The sequence below is a fragment of the Penicillium psychrofluorescens genome (assembly GCF_964197705.1).
Source record: "Penicillium psychrofluorescens genome assembly, chromosome: 1".
In the NCBI taxonomy this organism is placed as follows: domain Eukaryota; kingdom Fungi; phylum Ascomycota; class Eurotiomycetes; order Eurotiales; family Aspergillaceae; genus Penicillium; species Penicillium psychrofluorescens.
This window is the reverse complement of record NC_133439.1, coordinates 3,929,910-3,949,066: the sequence shown is the minus strand read 5'-3', so window position 1 is coordinate 3,949,066 and position 19,157 is coordinate 3,929,910. Positions and strand designations below refer to the sequence as shown.

The 19,157-nt window shown below is 54.7% G+C and overlaps 6 protein-coding genes across 6 annotated transcripts; 3 read left to right on the top strand and 3 right to left on the bottom strand.

Annotated features, from left to right (window-relative positions):
- Positions 1-826: 826 nt before the first annotated feature.
- Positions 827-3,019, bottom strand: PFLUO_LOCUS1463 (Chitin synthase 4; the record flags this gene model as incomplete). The annotated part of the gene is made up of 3 exons (XM_073778505.1): positions 827-867; positions 923-1,144; positions 1,195-3,019. 3 exons carry the CDS (start codon positions 3,017-3,019, stop codon positions 827-829), a joined length of 2,088 nt encoding a protein of 695 aa, XP_073635553.1.
- A 2,050-nt stretch (positions 3,020-5,069) lies between these two features.
- Positions 5,070-5,933, bottom strand: PFLUO_LOCUS1462 (uncharacterized protein; the record flags this gene model as incomplete). Its single annotated transcript, XM_073778504.1, has 1 exon — positions 5,070-5,933. The coding sequence occupies one exon, from the start codon at positions 5,931-5,933 to the stop codon at positions 5,070-5,072; it is 864 nt and encodes a 287-aa protein (XP_073635552.1).
- Positions 5,934-6,786: 853 nt separating this feature from the next.
- On the top strand, positions 6,787-10,475 carry PFLUO_LOCUS1461 (class 3; the record flags this gene model as incomplete). Its single annotated transcript, XM_073778503.1, has 2 exons — positions 6,787-10,321; positions 10,384-10,475. The coding sequence occupies 2 exons, from the start codon at positions 6,787-6,789 to the stop codon at positions 10,473-10,475; spliced, it is 3,627 nt and encodes a 1,208-aa protein (XP_073635551.1).
- Positions 10,476-11,304: 829 nt separating this feature from the next.
- On the top strand, positions 11,305-13,651 carry PFLUO_LOCUS1460 (uncharacterized protein; the record flags this gene model as incomplete). The annotated part of the gene is made up of 2 exons (XM_073778502.1): positions 11,305-12,157; positions 12,210-13,651. The coding sequence occupies 2 exons, from the start codon at positions 11,305-11,307 to the stop codon at positions 13,649-13,651; spliced, it is 2,295 nt and encodes a 764-aa protein (XP_073635550.1).
- A 291-nt stretch (positions 13,652-13,942) lies between these two features.
- On the top strand, positions 13,943-14,562 carry PFLUO_LOCUS1459 (uncharacterized protein; the record flags this gene model as incomplete). Its single annotated transcript, XM_073778501.1, has 2 exons — positions 13,943-14,302; positions 14,431-14,562. 2 exons carry the CDS (start codon positions 13,943-13,945, stop codon positions 14,560-14,562), a joined length of 492 nt encoding a protein of 163 aa, XP_073635549.1.
- Positions 14,563-14,910: 348 nt separating this feature from the next.
- On the bottom strand, positions 14,911-19,025 carry PFLUO_LOCUS1458 (class II myosin; the record flags this gene model as incomplete). Its single annotated transcript, XM_073778499.1, has 7 exons — positions 14,911-15,329; positions 15,382-16,159; positions 16,211-16,302; positions 16,359-18,539; positions 18,605-18,650; positions 18,727-18,963; positions 19,023-19,025. The coding sequence occupies 7 exons, from the start codon at positions 19,023-19,025 to the stop codon at positions 14,911-14,913; spliced, it is 3,756 nt and encodes a 1,251-aa protein (XP_073635548.1).
- Positions 19,026-19,157: the final 132 nt, after the last annotated feature.

Below are 19,157 nucleotides of genomic sequence, written 5' to 3'. Positions count from 1 at the left end.
CGGGGATCTACCTTCATAGGTAATAGGTAGAGTTCGCATGTTATGCACAGCTAAGAATGTTGGAAACAAACCTGAGAAGTCGACATACAGTCGGACAGGCCAAGAAGAACTTAAATATCTTGCCCTTGGGCGCTACATGGAGTCCATGCTCGAGCTTCTGTAATACAATCCGTAAACGACGTATGCCACAATGGTGCAATTCTTCCAAACAGAAGACCAGAAATGCGAAAATTAGCACGATCAAACAAAGATTATCATAGTCCAATATCAGAAGGAAATGAACCAGGACGAGAGTTCCCATAAACGCCTTGCAACAGAAAGACCAGAAAGTTACGAGTGTGCGGAGGTACAGGGAAGAGCATGATAACGTCAGACATAAAGCCACGCCGGAAAGGAAAGGAAGAGAAAGGATATGTTTTCAGCACGAAGCTGTATCACTGACAGACGTTCTGTCAGGGGATTCATACATTTAGGTTCTGCTCCGAGGGAATGCCGTATATGCAATGATCGGCTGAGATCAACAGTAGGTAAACACACATGCATGGTAAATCGACGCGACCAAGCGCGAGAATTCACAGGATCGAAAAAGAAAAATAAGAAATTCAAAAGATCAGACGTGGGAGAGTAGGTTGGGTTGGTATAAACATCGGAATCAACCCGAGTCGCTCTGAGGGGATATTGCAATGCTTTGCTGGTGCAAATGCAGACATGCAGAATTATGCATTATTATTTGTGGCTTGCGACTTCTCCGCGCAAATTGAGGGGGTTCATAAAGGTTGAGATATGGATGTGACTTGGAAATCGCCGGGGTATCTGGGTTGGGAGTTTAAAAGATGACGAATCGCTTTTTGACGCCCTTGTCAGAGTCTTTTAAGATACCAGTCAGCAACAATATCTCGGGCCAGTCAGTATAGACACTCACCAGGGCCCTTTCCGTCCTTCTTCACACGGCCTCCATTCCGAGCGACAAAGGCGGGATTCCCTCCATCTGCGGCGGCCCGAATAGCAGCAATTCGGTGCTTGGCCCGCTCGTCGCCCTGGTCTGCTGCCTTGACATACCAGACGTTGGCCTCGAGGGGATCACGGTGGCACCCGATGCCCATTTCTGTGAAGTAACCGATGGCGTACTGCGCTTTTGCGAGACCTGAGAGCAAGTTAGCAATGGTCAACAAAAAGGATTGCCAAAACTCATACCAAGGCCAGCAGCCCGTGCAGCCCATTCGTACGCCTCCATCTCATCCTTGTCAAGAACAGGCTCGGCACCAACCAGGTACCAAGCACAGAGAGCCATCATGGCTAGCTGATGCCCGTTTTGCGCCGCGTTGGTGTAGAAGTGGATGCTCAATGCCGGGTCTCGCGGACAGTTCAGTTTCCCGTGCTCGTAGGCGTCTCCCAAACGATACGATGCCTCCACATGACCCAACTCCGCGGATCGGGTGAAAAGCTGCGCGGCGTAGGATTCGTCCTTGAAGATGTCGCCGCCGTAGCCGGTCTCGTGGAGCACGCCCAGTTCATACGGAGCCGAGTTGTATTGCGCATCGGAGGACTCCGCGGCGCGCTTTAGCCACTTGATGCCTTCTCGGTACCGAGTGCCTAGTCCCATATCACCTCCCAAGCATGCCTTGGCCATGCGCAGCATGGCACCCGGGTGGTTCTTGGACGCAGCCTGGCGGTAGAATTGAACCGCACGCCCTCCTTCGACTCGACAGCCCCATCCAAATTCGTAGCACAGAGCTACACGGTAACAAGCCTCGACGTGGCCGTGTTTGCTAGCCGCCACAAAGAGCGGGAATGCCCGGTCGTAGTCTTCTCTTCCTTTACTGAACAGACCAGATGCATACCCATCTCCAAGATAATATTGTGCAAATGGATAGCTGCGGTCAGCGAGGCGCTGCAAAATCGATCGAGCTTCTCGGCCCAGTCTGGCACGGGTAATGGTGTCTCCATCTTCCAAATCCACATTGGGCATTTCACGCATCGAGTTGACCATAAACACTGCAAACTCGTATTGAACGGATGGCTCGTCGGTCTTCTTCACATTGCCTAGATACATCTCAAAGGTCTGCTTATTGGTGAGCAGCGATGCGTTGTTTCCGACAGCGCTTCGAAGATACGAGTTATCGAGCTGGGCAGGCACGGGGCCAGGCTGGGGATACGAGGTGTTCAGAAGATCCAGGAGTGAGAGCGATCGGTTATCTGGCGATGCAGTTGAGTTCCGTGATGAAGAGCGAGCATGCATATAAGGCGATGCGGAGAGATTGCGTCGATGGCCGCCAAAGTCGGAGACCGAAGAGTACGCAGAGAGCGGCCGCGCAATGCGAGAACGCTGGGCGACTAAATTACCCGTGGATCCGGACCTATTATCCGTTGGACTCAAGGCAGATACCGATCGGAGACCGGTCCTGGAATTCTGGTATTGTTGGTGGTGGTAATGGAGCGGTTCATAGCTGTCCGAAGTCTGCGCCAGGCTTTCCAAGCTGCCACGAGAGGAGCTGTTGTGGCTTCCACTTTGCGCCTCTCGCTCAATGAATGAGCCGGCCTTTTGGGTGTTGCCATGGCCATCCTCGCTGCTGGAAGGAGTCTGGTCGAGCGGCTGCTCCGACTGCAAATACACCTGCGGTCGCATGGAGCCTTTCCGTTGCGGGTACGACGGATCCCAGAGCTGTTGTTGTGGTGATACTGGATCCTCTAGCGACATGGCTGCAACGTCGGGCAGCTGCAGCTGCGGCGTTTCGGGGCCGTTGTCATCTTGCGCGTTCATGATCTGCGCGCTTTCGGGCTGCGAGAGGTCGGCCCCATGGTCGATCTGCGGCGGCGAAAAGGGCGCATTATGGCCCGTTGATGTCACCGTCTGGGACGTCGACGATCGCAGGGGTTTTCGATTAATGCTCAAACTCGGCTGCGGAGGCACCGTTCGTGGCGTGTCGGGTTGTTGTGATAGAGAAGAGGAAGGGTTGTAAGCGGGTGGAGGGGAAGCGAGTGGCTGCTGGCGATAGTTGTTGGCTGCAGAGCTCGCCATGATTGCCGGGGAGAGCCTGCAATGCTCTCGGTGTGGGCAGCAGGCTGGTGGACACAGCGGTGTGAGAAGAAAGAGAAAGAAAGAGAGAGAGAGAGCGGGAATTATGGAGCCTTGGTTGGTGAGGAGAAGCGGAGAAATTGCGCAAAGAAAGAGGAGACCTCCTTATCGCTAACAAGGAGGGTCAGTAACTAGCGCCAGGAGTGTTGTGGATATGCTGGAGGTGGACCAAACACCGCTCGAGGGTGGCAAAAAAATGGGTTGTTGTAGTAGCGGAGGATCACTATAGTTATGAAGCGAGGGGCGATCGGGGGGGAAGAAGGAGAAGGAGAAATCCAGTCGTGATTGATAAATGCGAGTGTGCCGCCTATTAATACCCCCGTCAGGTTGCATTATATGTCTCGAATAGAGAACGACGAACTCATTACTGACTTTGGTAGTGACTGAAGGATGGCTGAGTATTACAGACACGCGGATGCAAGTGAGACAAAAATCGTCCGGGTCATCATCACGCCAGGTCGTTGCTCGCTACCCGTTGCCCTTCCACCTCCACCGCAAGTCGCGGGAACTGAAACGGAGCCTTATCTCCTTTTTAGTCTCATCTCCTTTTGAGCCCTAGCCTCCTTCTCACAAACAGACAGACAGCCAGACAGACAGACAGAGCCCCGATCGGTGGATGAAGATCGATGTTGCTCTGAATTTCTCCACTGCGAGACGCGGGGGCACAGACGGCACATCAGACTAGTAGCAACGGGGACTTGGGTGCAGCGCACTAACTCAAGTTTTTTTTCTTTCCTTCTTCGTCCCGCGCTTCCGACTATCCGTGCGTGGCCCAATGAAACCTTTCTTTTTCATTCTCATCTCTCCCCTGGGTGGAAAACGAGGAGGCAGTTAAAGGGGTGTCGCCGAATACTGCCTTGAATAGAACCCTAGCAAGGCCCTAGCTACCTTGCTCTACCCGGAGCCAGGAGGCTTGGGCCGACTCGGTTTGAACGATATCTGGCCCTTCATGTCACCTTTTTTCTTGTGCTTACGCTGGTCCTCTAGGAATGTCGGGCCGTGCATAATAATACATAAACAATGTAAACTGATTGAGTTTATCGGTCTCTGGGAGGTGGGAACTCTCGCACGGCCCGTCCTAGTACATGTCTATTTCAGAAGCTCCTTGCGGTCATGAGCCCTGTCATAAAATATATACACATAAAAGTAGAGTAGCATACGTGGTTCGCGTACTAGGGTCACTGACGAGTCTGCCCTATATGACAGGGCTACTTCGAGCTCGAATATCTAGTCCCGTCTACTCCCTCGCGAATCAGACCGTGATTGGTACGGAGTAAGCGAACTGCTGCTTGTCCTTCTGCCTCAAACCCATTCTGTCCGTGCTCCCTCTCGGCAGTGCTTCCCGATAGCTCCACTTCTGCCTTCTGGTGGTTTCAGCCAGGGAACGTGGCTCGACAGGGGGTGGGATGGTCCGTCCAGAAATCATAAATAAGCAAAGAACCGCGAGTCGGAACTGGCAAACCGGCAACCCAGGAGGGACCTTGCTCCACCGAGTGGCGTGCGTGCTGTGATTGGTGTATAGGTCGCCTATTGCATGAACTAGTCGCTTGGTATACCTGCATCGACGGGCTTGATGGGCGGCCCATCGGAGATGATCGTCCGCCAGCGTGTCGATCACAGACACTCGGTACGAGTGCGATCGGCTGTGGATCGGCTATCAAGCCACACTCCGTGAAGGGGAGCCTCAGCTTATGTAGGCATCCGTTGCATTCGAGGCTGTTGTGCACTAACTATTTCGGGATCTTAATCTTTGGTAACATTCAAGGGAGGACTCGTGTCTTAAGGACAAGACTTGAGTAGATGAGGTTACTCGAATCAAAGTATATTTCAATACTTTTTCAAGGTTCAATGCAAGAATATGAGTTGGTGCTTTGGTGCTTCGTGGCCTGCACAAAGATTACAGCCCTAACTAATCTACCCAGTAAAGAAACCACTCGCAAATTGACTGCGCTTGCCAACACAACTGCCTCACCAGAGGGAAGACATATCCGTGCTAAAACCCCTGCTCCTCCCAGACCGACGATGCGAGTTCACTGAGGCCCTCCTGGCCGATCCGAATGTCTGATTCCATGGGCGGCTCGGGGGCACGTCGAAATAGCTTGTCGAATTCTATGAGAAGGGGGGCGCCTGACACGGTGATCTCCTCGTCACCCTTCTTCCTCTTTGAAATCTCGACGACCTGTGTGCGGTTGATGCGATCCTCCGCCATCTCCCATTTTTCAATCGTGATCATGGGTCTCTTACGATCAACCCGAATTTTCAGGACGATGTTGACTTTGCCCTCCGATTTTCCGAACCAGTGACGAATGTCGCTCGTGAGCTTAGATGCAGGCTCGGAGACAGCCACCTCCAAAACGACAGTGGGCCAGGATCGGTCATACCCTCGCGGTGGGCGACGAGGTCCATAGGCTTTGTCGGCTTCTTTTCCAGGGAGGGTGGCATTCCCAAAAAGCCTCACTGTTTTAACCACGCCCATAGGCCGTATAGCATCCATGAGGATCACGTTGAAAGCCTCGGAAGCCGCCGCATGCTCGTCAGTCACCATTTTGACCAGGAGTAACTGCTCGGATGCGCTGTATGAAGTCCAGCTCACTGTTCGCTCACAAAAGTCGCGCCCAAAAGTTTGTTCGTCGATGTTGGAGAATAGCACGAATTGACTGAGCTGTCCAGTTTGGTCATGCGAAAATCGATCGAATTCCCGGTTGTAGACATCCTCCAACTGCCGTCGGCCTTGATAGATATATCGATTGATGGGTGCTGGCAGATCGGCCAGGAAGCTGTCATTGGTCTTATTGATGCTATTGATCTCTCCGCCGCTATTGAGCCCATCATTGTTCGTATGGTTGCTCCTGAACATTTTGCGCAAGTATACCATACCATCGTGGAGCGGTGATTGAGACAATGGGCTGGAGATTACTTCATGATGACCATAGCCAGCCCTATCAGACGCATCGGAATATTGATCGTGTAGTCAGATCCTCACTAGATCGGCTCCCGACTCCCGTCGTATTTTTACCCTGTCGTGGCCACTGCTATTGGTGGATCCGGCCATCCCCCTAACCTAAGCCAGTCCCCAGTGGTGCCAAGCGAGAAAGGAGAAAAATGCCGGGTGACTCTGGGGGACGATGGCCCGGACCCTGTCTCTCTCTCCCTCTCTCTCCCCCTCAGAACCCTTCCAAGTCCCTTTCTCCCTCGCACCCGGGGTCCTCTCCTTCTGTTGATCACTGTTCTCTCGTTACATTTCCCCGTTTTCATTTACCTACACTTTCGCTTCTCGCCGACCCGTCGCCCTGGGGAGTGTGGAGCGGACTTTGTTTATTCTCCACCCCGACCGTCAGCTTGTCTGTCCTTCGCGACAACCCACCACTTTCGTTCTCGCCCGACCTGCGATTTGCTCTTGGACCGTCGGAATCCCCCTTGGAACAACCTGGAAAGATCCTGTGATCCTATAATCAAAGCAAGCCCGTGTTCCTGTCCCAGTAGCCCAACTCGCGTCGCATCACTCGGAAAATCCGGGGACTTCAGCTGTTGATCGCATTTGATATGTTTCATCGCACCTCGGTCTCATAAGTACTTGCACACATTTCTTTGGCCTGGTTGGTGACCAGGACCCTTTGACGGGTGAGTGCGACCCCCAAACATCCCGGCAACTACGTGGCCCCTCTCCCGGGGATGGACCCGTGGCTGACCCTGAAACCTACAGCAGCGCCATGTCTTTGCCGCAGAGGCCGGGCAAGTCCTCGCCTCGGCGAGAGGAGGTACACGCGTTTCGCGAGCCGTCAAGGCGACGCCGTCGCGACATCGAGAGCGGTACCTACAGTGACTCTCCTGCAACCCCAACTTCCCACCGTCACCGCCGCCGACATTCGCACAGCCAGCGACGACACGCCGAGACCGATGATGAACGGATGGAGAAAGGGGGAGGAGTGCAACGAAAGAGGAGTCTGGTCAAACCAGAGCGCCGACGGATCGATCATGACGACCCTCATTACCACTATCGCCAACGCTCGCAACGCTTGAACACGTACCCTACAACAGACCCATTACTGGATGCCGATGGTGAAGCCGAAACGAACAGCTCGCGGAGCATGGATCTGAAGGATAAGAACCAGCTCTACGGGGCGCGCGGCAACGTGAACAAGCCGATGGAACGTGCTCCCAGCCGGCATCGCGCCTCGAAGAAAAAGAAGCGCTCCTCACGACGTACATCGCGGGGAACCGCAGAAGAAAAACGACGCCAAAAAGCTGTGGAGCAGGCTCGTCCGCCCGATTTGTGGACTACTTATTGTGCACTAATCACCTTTTTTATCCCCGATTTTGTTCTCCGCTGTTTCGGCATGCCTCAGAGGGAGCAGCGGCAGGCTTGGAGGGAGAAGATTGGACTGATTAGCTGCATCCTCATGGTCGCCGCGTTTGTCGGGTTTCTCACGTTCGGTTTCACGGCTACAGTCTGCGGAACGCCGCCTGTGCGTATGAAGGTCAACGACATCGGGAATGGATACATGATTTTCCATGGACAAGCCTACAATCTCGAGGGCTCGACTCACCCGGCGGCGGCCGGCATTCCGGCTGGAAGTGACGTCTTGTACGACTTGCCGCACAAGTATGGCGGCCAGGATGGCAGCTTTTTCTTCCAACAAGTCAATGGCGCCTGCAAAGGGCTTATTACTGCTATTCCCGGGGGCGACGTTCCCACAAATGACAACGGTGATCTTGGATGGTACTTCCCCTGCGCGGCCTACAACCAGGATGGGTCATCGCAGCCCAACTTGACGGTGGATTACTACCTGGGTTGGGCATGCCATACCTCCGGGCACGCCCGGAAAGCCTTCTACGGTCTCTCGTCGTCCGGAGATGTCTACTTCACGTGGGACGACACGAGGAACAAGAGCCGGAATCTTGCGGTGTATTCGGGAAATGTTCTTGATCTTGATCTTCTCCGCTGGTTTAACAAGTCCCAAGTGACATGGCCCTCCGAGTTCGATGCCCTGCGTGAGAATCCTGATGTCCGCGGTGTCGACCTGACCTACTATCTCCAAAGTGGACAGGACAAGAAGATCGGACAATGCCTGTCCCAGATTATCAAAGTGGGCAGTATTGACACTGATACCGTGGGGTGCATCGCCTCCAAGGTTGTGCTCTACTTGGCTTTGATCTTCATTCTATCAATCGTGGTTACCAAGTTTGCTTTTGCCTTGCTGTTTCAATGGTTTCTGTCTCCCCGATTTGCCGCCCAACGGACGAGCATGAGCTCCGATCCCAGGACCCGTAACCAGCAAATCGAAGATTGGTCCAACGACATCTATCGACCTGCCCCTCGAATGGCTGATCCCCCCGTGGCTCCGGATCGCGGCTTGAATAAGCGGGCTAGCTTTCTGCCGACAACGTCTCGTTTCACGAGTCCGTACGTCGTGGGAAGTAGTAGCAGCGCCAAGACCAACCCCCAGTACATCACGATGGCAAGCCAGAACTCGACTTCCCGACTCATGCCGGCTTCGACTACGAGTGGTACTATGTACAAGTTGAGCCACAACAGCAGCCGTGGTACTCTCAGTGCTGACAATTCCCACTACAATGCTGCTCCCACTGCCAGCCGCACCAGCTTGGTTCCCCCAGGCGCCCACCCAGAGCAGCCTTATTCAACGCTCATCTCGGAATCCGAGGGTCCTGGTCCGGCTGGGTTTATTCACGAGGCTGTTGTGCCCCAACCGCCGCCTGAATGGCAGCCATTTGGATACCCCCTGGCGCACGCGATCTGCCTGGTGACCTGTTACTCGGAAGGTGAAGACGGAATTCGGACCACGCTGGACTCGATCGCCATGACCGACTATCCCAACAGTCACAAGGCCATCCTTGTGATCTGCGATGGTGTCATCAAGGGCAAAGGCGAAGAGTTCTCGACACCGGATATCGTGTTGGGTATGATGCACGACCATGTGGTTCTGCCTGAGGATGTTCAGCCATTCTCGTACGTGGCGGTGGCTACTGGCTCCAAACGACACAACATGTCCAAGGTCTATTCTGGGTTCTACGACTATGGCGACAACTCTGTCATCCCTCTGGAGAAGCAGCAGCGCGTCCCCATGATGGTGATTGTCAAGTGCGGCACACCGGAGGAAGCCACCCAGTCCAAACCGGGCAACCGAGGCAAGCGAGACAGCCAGATCATTTTGATGTCGTTCTTGCAGAAGGTCATGTTCGATGAGCGAATGACCGAGCTGGAATTCGAAATCTTCAACGGACTCTGGAACGTGACTGGAATCCCTCCTGATTTCTACGAAGTGTGTCTGATGGTCGATGCCGATACCAAGGTGTTCCCGGATAGCTTGACGCACATGGTTTCGGCCATGGTCAAGGATCCGGAAATCATGGGTCTCTGCGGAGAGACCAAGATCGCCAACAAAACCGACAGCTGGGTGACGATGATCCAGGTGTTCGAGTACTTCATTTCGCATCACCAAGCCAAGTCGTTCGAATCCGTCTTCGGTGGTGTCACCTGTCTGCCGGGCTGTTTCACCATGTACCGCATCAAGGCCCCGAAGGGTGGCCAGAACTACTGGGTGCCGATCCTGGCCAACCCGGACATCGTCGAGCACTATTCGGAGAATGTTGTCGACACCCTGCACAAGAAAAATCTGCTGCTTCTCGGTGAGGATCGGTACTTGACCACGCTCATGCTCAAGACCTTCCCGAAGCGCAAGCAGACTTTCGTTCCCCAGGCTGTGTGCAAGACGGTTGTGCCCGACAAGTTCATGGTTCTGCTGTCTCAGCGCCGCCGCTGGATCAACAGTACCGTGCACAACCTGATGGAGCTGGTGCTCGTCCGCGATCTGTGCGGGACCTTCTGCTTCAGCATGCAGTTCGTTATTTTCGTTGAGCTGGTGGGAACGCTGGTGCTCCCCGCCGCCATCGCGTTCACTTTCTACGTTGTCATTCATTCCATCGTCCACCAACCGGTGCAAATCATTCCCTTGGTCCTGTTGGGCCTCATTCTGGGTCTCCCGGGTCTGCTGATTGTCGTGACCGCCCACCGCCTTGTCTACGTCTTGTGGATGCTCATCTACCTGATTTCGCTGCCCATTTGGAACTTTGTCCTGCCCACGTACTCGTTCTGGAAGTTCGACGACTTCAGCTGGGGCGACACGCGCAAGACGGCGGGTGAGAAGGACAAGGGCCACGGGGCGGAAGAGGGCGAGTTCGACAGCACCAAGATCACGATGAAGCGGTGGCGTGATTTCGAAAAGGGTGAGTCTACCGCCCGGTCGTCTTTTTTTTTTTTTCTGGTTTCCCTGCTAACGTATTTGTAGAACGCCGCCTGCGCACCCTCAGTGCCTACCCACCACCGCATGCCCCGGCCAACGGGTATCCATCTCACTACGAGACCTACTCGGATTACTGATTGTTTTGTTTCTTATTCGATGTGATTTATTTGTACCATTTACATACCGAATCTTCTCCGGGCGGGCGTCTGTGTGTTTTTGATCATTTTAATTTACTCCCTATGACGAGCGTCCCTCCTAGTTACTTTCCGTTCTGTCCGGCGAATGGAATCCTGTGTATTGGGGGCCCGATCGAGCCTCCTGCGTAGCTCGTAACTGCCCAAAGCCCAAAGCGCCGGTCATCCGGTTTGGATCTGCGGTGCATGCATGATGCTCAACCGGGCGATTCGGGCTGACTAATTAGCCGCCAAAGCAAAACAGTCACCTAACGGCCGCTGCCTGTCTCTGCGCCACACTTGGCTGGACGATCCCTTTCTTTGCAGCAGACTAGCATACACACATCCAGATCGACCGCCCCTTTGGTTGTCTGCAGTGATCGGATCCGCGGGCGGGGAATCGCTGTTCCCGTGTCGCCCGCATTCTTCTCCGGTCGGTCCTGACGGCTGGGGAAACGGCGCCACGCTGTGGGTGGGGACATTTTTGGTGTCAGTCAGCCCAAGTCAGCCGTGATTCAACACCGAGCACCCCCAGGAAATCCGGGACACTCTGTCCTTCACCTTGTACTACCTTGGGCCTCGGAGGCAGCAGCCTCGTCTACCTTGGGTCCCTACACAATCCCTCCCCCACGCCTCGACTCTTGTATCCCCTGCCTACGGGCAGTCCATGACCGACTGAAAGGACTGGATGATCGGTCCCTTTGCGCAGCAACTGTCTACTTGTTCGGTTTTATCTCCCCGGCCTCGTCATGAATCCCATGCTGCTGAGACGCTGTCTCCCCAACGACCGATCATGAATACCTCTTCGACTACCACCAGCAGCGAGGCTTCCACACCGGACGAAGCCGAGTGCGCGCTGAGCCCGGACGTGGCTAGTGGCTCTGATCCAGCGTATTCTCCGGTGCCTCCCAGCGTTGGCATGCCATCTGAACACGACCAGCATTTGCATGATGTGGGGGTTGCGGCTCTAGCGGCTATATCCCACGACGTACATCCCGTTAATCAGCAGAGCGGGTCGTCTCTAGTCTCTGAAGTTGTGAATGCGGTGACGGACGGGCCTTCGCGGAATTCTCCATTGATCACTTCCGGGAGGATCACGGACAGTTCTTCCTTCTCGACGCCCAGCTTGTACCCGGCTGGTGTCGAGTCGAACGATCCCTCTCCAGCACCAGAACTGGACTCGGCCGGATCACAGACTCCAACTGGCAATGCGAACATGCACGCCGTCGTACAGGAACTGATCGGGCGCACTGCCGCCTGGCCCAGTGCCGTGATCGTGGAGGACATGGACCACAACGACATGGACAACGACAGCCACCGAAATGAAATGGTTATGGATTACGAGCCTGCCACGGTGGAGGAAACCTACGACTCCCCGTCGTCCTCAAGCGATGGTGATCTGGAGGACTTTATCAGATTTTATCCGGATGAAGAATATTACTACCGCAGCCAGCGAGCCCACCGGCCACCACTTGCGACTGGTGACATTGATCTGGATGATTTCTACAGACGCATCAACTACGATACCACTTTAACGTCCGGGTTGCCGTCCGTGGCTGCGCAAACAGCACCTGATATCCTGGACATTGATGAGCCTCTCCCCAACGCGCCTGGCCTACATCCTCCATCCATCATCCATACTACCAGTAAGAGCTGTGTCCTGAGCATTTCGACCATATTCTGACATGTGCATCATAGCTTACGAGCGGAACTTCACGATTGATGAATTCATCCAGCGTTGGATGATTCAAACAAACATTATTCCTCAGGGGTTCCATTCTGCAATTCGGATCCCGCCGCAGCTTCGACCGTTATCAAAAATGATTGGCTGGAAACCACCGCAGCAAATCCATCGCCCGCACAAGTACCGCAAGGATACCTACGACCTCCAGCAAATACCGTGGATGGAGATTTTGAAAGTCAAACGGCCCGACGCGCGGTCGCTGCGTGATGCGTGGTATACCTCTTACCACAACCTGGATTGTTCGCCATTCAGCAACGCAAGACGCCTCCCGCAACATGAGTCCTATTTCCGCGAAAAGGCCATGTACACCTCACCGAAGGCGTCGATTGAGCACTTCCAGCTCCGTAATTTGATGTCTGTTCCGGCCTACAATACTGTGCACTTTGCCTCTCAATCAAAGGTGTTCTCGTGGACACAAGCCCATGACGACACGCGGTGTCTGATTGATTTGACCAAGCCAGAGCCTGATCTGGGACTGCTGGGACCTGTGAAGATCTCTACCATGAAGACTGCCCATGGCTTGACCATTGCCGGTGGGTTTTGCGGAGAGTACGCACTGCGCGCTGCCGGAGCCGAGGGGTCTGGTGCCAAAGGACTTGTCACTCCCGACTTCAACGACGGCATCACGAATCATGTTGATATTATCGGCAGTCGGTCCGGTCGATCGCCCATTGGTGTCTTTGCGTCCAACGACCAGCACTTGCGAGTTTTGGATTGCGAAACCAATGTTTTCCTCTCAGACCAGGAACTATCCCGTCCGATCAATTGCACCGCAACCTCCCCCGACAGCCGTCTCCGCGTCGTCATTGGCGATTCACCCGATGCATGGGTGATTGAAGCCGACACCGGCCGACCCGTACACCCCCTCCATGGCCACCGCGACTTCGGGTTCGCCTGTGCCTGGTCCCCGGACATGCGCCACATCGCAACCAGCAACCAAGACAAGACCGTGATCATCTGGGACGCGCGCACATGGCGCATCCTGGAGACGATCGACTCCGACGTGGCGGGCTATCGCTCACTCCGCTTCTCGCCCGTCGGCGGCGGGTCCCGGACCCTTTTGTGCAGCGAACCCGCGGACCGGATCTCCATCGTCGACGCGCAGATGTTCCAAACGCGCCAGGTCCACGATTTCTTCGGCGAAATCGGCGGCGCGGACTATACGCCGGACGGCGGGGCGATCTGGGTCGCAAACACAGACCCCCATTTCGGCGGGCTTATGGAGTTCCAGCGGAGACAATGGGGGAGACAGGTTGGGGTGACGGACTTGCCGGATGAATGGGTGCGCGAAGCGGATCTGGATGGCGATGGGCGGAGTGTGCTGCGTGCCCGAGAGCGGCAGCTGCGGTTTTTGAGGAATCTGAGCGATGAAGAGCACGAAGCGTTGATTCTTTAGTTTTTGTTTCTGGTGGTCTTTTGTCTTTTCCCTGATACCCTTGTCTTTGTCTCTCTTTCTCTGTTCAGTTATGTCATAATAGAATACGCCGTACCTCTTGGTTCCGTTCCTGCCCCACACTCTACGTAAACACAGCCCCTCTTCATCTCGATCTAGCCAGCCACATCTCCGTCATCTCACAGTTCCCCCCCCCCCTCCATCCGTCTTCCTCTCTCTAAACACACCACTTTTACCCTCCAATCCAACTCCTACTCAAATCCAACTCACAACACCAAACGACACTCTATCACAATGGATCTCCTCCAAGAATTCGCCGGCGCCAGCGGACACGCCAAATCGCACCATCCGGGCGACAGCTCCCTCTTCGACTCGGCAATGGGCTTCCTGCAGGAAAACCAGCACAAGTTCTCGGGCTCGGGCTCCGACATCGACGAGGAGCACGCCATGCGCGCCCACCAGCAGATGTACAACGAGAGCGCCGAGGGCCGCACCCACGACTCCGGCGACGTCGGGGCCGGCGCCGCCGTGCAGGCGCTGAAGATGTTCTCCGGTGGTGAAGGTGGCGGCGGCGATAAGAATCAGTTCGTTGGTATGGCCATGGCCCAGGCGAGCAAGTTGTGGGATCAGAAGGCTGAGTCGGGCGGGGATATGGTATGTACTCTACTTTCACTTTTCCTATATTCTATACTCTCTTCCTTCCCTTGTCTCTTTTACTTTTTTTACTCTTTGGAGAGGAGGGAGTGGTTGAAGATTAGTGCTAACAATGTGGTGACATATAGTCCGGTGATAAGCAGTCTGCTATCAACTCCGCTGCGGAGATGGCTATGAAGATGTACATGAAGGGTGGTGGTGGTCTGGGTGGGACTGGTGGCCCCGGCGGTCTGATGAGCATGGCGAGCAAGTTCATGTAAATAATGCACTCACTCTTCGGTGGATCTATCTAGACGATCTACTGGGTTCAACCATGTGTATCTTGAAAGATACTGGCTCAAAATGCAATCCACGTTGTAAACAGTATATATTGATGCTCGACTTCCATCTCCATCTACTGAATCCTCTGCCCACGACAAAAAAAACAACATCACGGCATAAGATAGCCCGGGGTATGCAAACGGCTCCCTTGGCTTGGTCCATCAACAACCCGAATCCACATGCCATAGTCACGTAACAGTATGGACAAACCAGAAAGAAAGAAAAAAGTAAAAAGAAGAGGCAGACAACGCTAAGCGCAAACAATACGGTATAGAACCACACCACCGCTACCAATCATCTTCATCCTCTTGCTTTCCCTGCATCGCACTCTGGCGCGCCCGCAGAGCCTCGGCCAAGCCACCGGCGAGACTGGCGTTGGATGCGCTGCTGGGTGTGCCGCGTCCGCTCGCACCGGAAGAGTCGGCGGAGTTCGTGCTCGCGGTACTGTCGCGGAATGGAGGCGCGGGTGCCGGCTTGCGACCAGCCATGTTGGGTCGCTTCATGGGAGGAGCTGGCGGTGCCGGCTTCTTGGCAGCTGCGGCCGTAGCGGCTCCAGTGCCGTTCGGCACGGGGCTGGGTGTCGCTCGGGGCGCTGCTGGAGGGGGAGGAGGGGCAGCTCGGGGAGTGGAAGCAACCTGCTCTTCGAGGTAGGCCTCTGGGGCCCAGCCCTGCGTGGAGGTTGTCATATTCATGCACAGCCACCATCCTGGTTTAAATATTAGTTGTTGGACATCAAAATGAACAATGACAAAACTTACCATTGCCCTCCTTGGATACGATCTGCACAATCTCTCCCGTGCGAATGGCCAGCTCGTTGGAACGCTCGCTGCTAAAGTCGTATAACGCCTTGGCAGTGGGTTTCTTCGAGGCCGGAGGAGGTGCGGAAGGCGGAGGTGGCGGTGGCGCCCTCATTGAGCTCGCAGACTCGTTTCGAGTATGTGCGGGCGCGACGGCGGCAGCAACTGGCTGAGGAACCACTCTCGGCTGCGCGGGCGGTTGAGGAGTGGCCCGGGGCAAAGGCTGGGCAGCAGGCGTAGGTCTCGATGCCGCAGCGGAAGATAATTTGCCTTGGCCACCACCAGGACCACCAGGCCGAAGCAGCCTTCCCTTGGTGACGGGTCTGGCAGCAACCGGCTTGGATCGAGGAGTGGGTTTCGACACCGAGTTAGGAGGCTCGCCTGGCCCAGTATGGATCGTGCTGCTCTTGTAGGTGTCGTGGTTTCCAACGGCTGGATCCTTGACAGCCTTGACAGTTGCCAGTTTCCCGGGCTTCTTGTTGTATTCGATGCTTTCTCCAATCTTCAGATTGAGGGATCCGCGCAGTGCGTTGGTCAGATGGGTGAAAAACTCCGTTTTGAAAACACAGGTGAGCAGTGGATCCGGCTCCTGAGCACCGACAACAAGCGAAAACCAGTCATCCTTGAGGTTCGAGGTGCTGACGGCTTTAATAGCACCGAGAGGGATCGTCCGTTCCGACGAGATTTGAAGCTGGTTGTTGACAATGCTCTGTGCCACGATATAAACATTCTTGCTGGTCTAATGAAGTGATCAGCGAATTATCTCAGAACTGGGCGGTTCCTAACTAACCAGAACAAGAATCCGAGGGGTAGGCTTGCTGGATCGGCCGAATTTGGAGATCAAGACCTCGCCACGGCAAGAGAAGAGTACAGGATCCGCACCTATTTCGAGTTAGTAGAGTCTCAAAATGTGGCTAAACCCAAGATAAAAAACGTACCGCTGAGGCCTGCACCATTACGGATCATCTCACCAGGACCACCCTTGTCCGCCACACCAAGATAATCACCAAGGAAACGACGAGAGCCCAGGAGACTCATTCTTCGGCGTTCCTTGCGGCCCTGAAGCACCTGGTGTCCTTGGTCACGGACCTTGATAAACTCAAGACCTCCAGTCATACGGCGCCAAAAACGCTGAATGCGAGTGGCACATTCGATGCGATAGCGGAGGTAGTTGCGCCAGGCGCGCTGGATACGAATGGCCATGTTGTGCCAGTAACGGTCCCGCATGGCCTCCAGCGCGAACAGAGTCTCGGGAGTCTTGACGAATACCTTGGTAATACCCATCTGGTATTCCTCTGGAGGAATGCTGGTGTCCTTCAAGATCTGCTTCGCGCCGGATTCCGAATCGCCCGTCCATGTGTAATCACCGGCGTACGAGGTCTTGGGTGACAGCAGATAGAACCGCTCAACAAACTTGTCGAATGTCTGACGGTAAGCAAAGCCGGCACGACGAATGCGCACGTTCTCTTGCAGACCCAGATACTTGATCTGGTGCAGCACGTTGCCGACGTTGTACTCCCTGGGGGCCTTGTTATCGTTCGGCTTGATCGTACGGATGTAAGATGGCTGCGCCTTCATCAGTGTGGTCACGAGATCATTGGCAGATGCCTTGATTTTGTCGCCTGCAGTAGGCGGACGCCGCTTGTCATCCTGGTTCACCTGGTCGGGGAAGAGCGAGTGAACAAACGGATTGCTGCTAGATCCCGCCAGGTTAAGCAGGTCCTTCAACAACTGGTCCTTGTTCTTGTCCGTCATGCCCTCAATGGCGTAGCTCACGTCTCCGGCATAATGTTTGATGATGAATTGACCTTGGCGACTCTCAAAGTTGGGGTTCTGCGAGAGGAAGTTGAGTCGACCGACAAAAGTCTGATCAGCCGCACCGGAATCCGCGTGTGCCGTTGCGCAGGCATCGTTCAAAGCCGCGAAAACGCCAGGAGGGCGCTTATCTTCGATCAACGAACACACGACTTTGTTATCGAAGTACTTGATCGGAGTCCACTTGATCTGTTCGCGAGCGTACTCATCTTGCTCGGCCTTGAGGGTCAACTGGATGAAGATTTGTTGCAGCTTCTCATTGACATAGTTAATGCAGAGCTGCTCAAAAGAGTTCTTGTCAAAAATCTCGAACCCGTAGATATCCAGAATACCAATCGAGTTGGTAATAGCCCCCCGCGCAGCCAGAGATTGATTGACGCGCTCGACGATCCAGTCGAAGAGGTTAAAGTAGATGGCCTTGGCCAGGGCATCTCGGACCGCCACCGCCTGCACCGTGTTCAGCGGCACCTCATACACAGAACCGCGGCGTCCGCCTCGTGAGGTCTCCAGCAGACGAATGGTCAATGCCTTGTTCACTTCGGCCGCGTCGACTTGCATCAGATACGCGACAAAATCGACGGTCGACTGGTCGGTAATCGAAGCGTTGCTGGAGTCATCCTCAGTGAACTGGATATTTCCGACCCACAGGATAGCAGCCAGCATGCGGAAGACGTTGTCCTGCTCAGCCTCACTCATTCCAATAATTCGCATCGCATCCAGCGTATCCTTGAAATCGGCGACATCATCGATACCGGACACATCGAAGCACTTCGAGCGGCTCGTGTAAAGGTACGATTGGGGTTGCTGCACGCCGAAGTTGTCACGGTACTTCTGCGGAGCTCCCTTGGTGAGTTGATAGAAGATGTGGAAGTTTCGCTCATTCGTAATCTGTCCCACCACTCTCGACTTCTCGAGCAGGTAGTTTGTGATGTGAGCTCCGACGGGCTCGCCGTTGACGTTGAACTCCAACTCCAGGTACTTGCCGAACCGTGACGAGTTATTGTTGCGCAGCGTCTTGGCATTGCCGAATGACTCCAGCAACGGATTTGTGGCCAGCACCATGTCCTTGGTCTGCTGGATTGATGAATCGCTGCCCCCCGACACACTAGCAATATATTGCATGATGCGCTTGGCCGCCTCAGTCTTTCCGGCACCCGACTCTCCAGAGATGATCACACACTGGTTGTCCTTGTAGGATTTCATGTTGTAGTACGCAGACTCGGCGACGGCGAAGACATGGGGTGGGGTTTCAAGGCGATTCTTGCCTCGGTAGGACTCGAGGACGCTGTCGGTGTAAATACCCACTATATGGCATGGCTGTCAGTGCTGAAAGTGCAGGTAACGGGGCAAAAAAAAAAAGCCAACTTACGATCTCGAAACGGGTTCACAGAGACCAAGACATGTCCAATGTAGGTCTGGAAGGACACTGTTAGCCTGCGCTCTTGCCCGCGCACTGCCCCGCAGTCCGCGCCAGCGAGAGGGATCCCTTACATAAATCTCGTCATGCTCGAAGCGCAACTTGAGGTTGTCGTTGATGGCCTCATTGGAGATCTTGCTCAGCAGTGTCAGGTCCGACACGCCGATCTCCTTCTTCTTGGTGCTCTCAAAGGTGGCCTTCTTGACCTGCGACTTGCCCGCTTGCCGCCCGTCGCCCACGTCGGCGACCGCTTTGGAGCGCCCAAAGCCGCGACTCTTCTTCTCCCCACCAACGGGGCGTCGTGATTGACCCTAGGTTGCGAGTTCAGCGTCAGCGGAGGGTGCTTGTTGCCTGGAGGTGGTGCGCTCACCATTGTGTGTCAACCCGGGGAGGTCCCAGGCGTCAGTCAATCTGCGCGAACAACGGGGGAGGGAAATGGAAGAGCGTGTGGAAAGAAAAGGAGATCGCAACAGGTCTCCTCGGAGAGTCAAAGAACGAGTGTCTG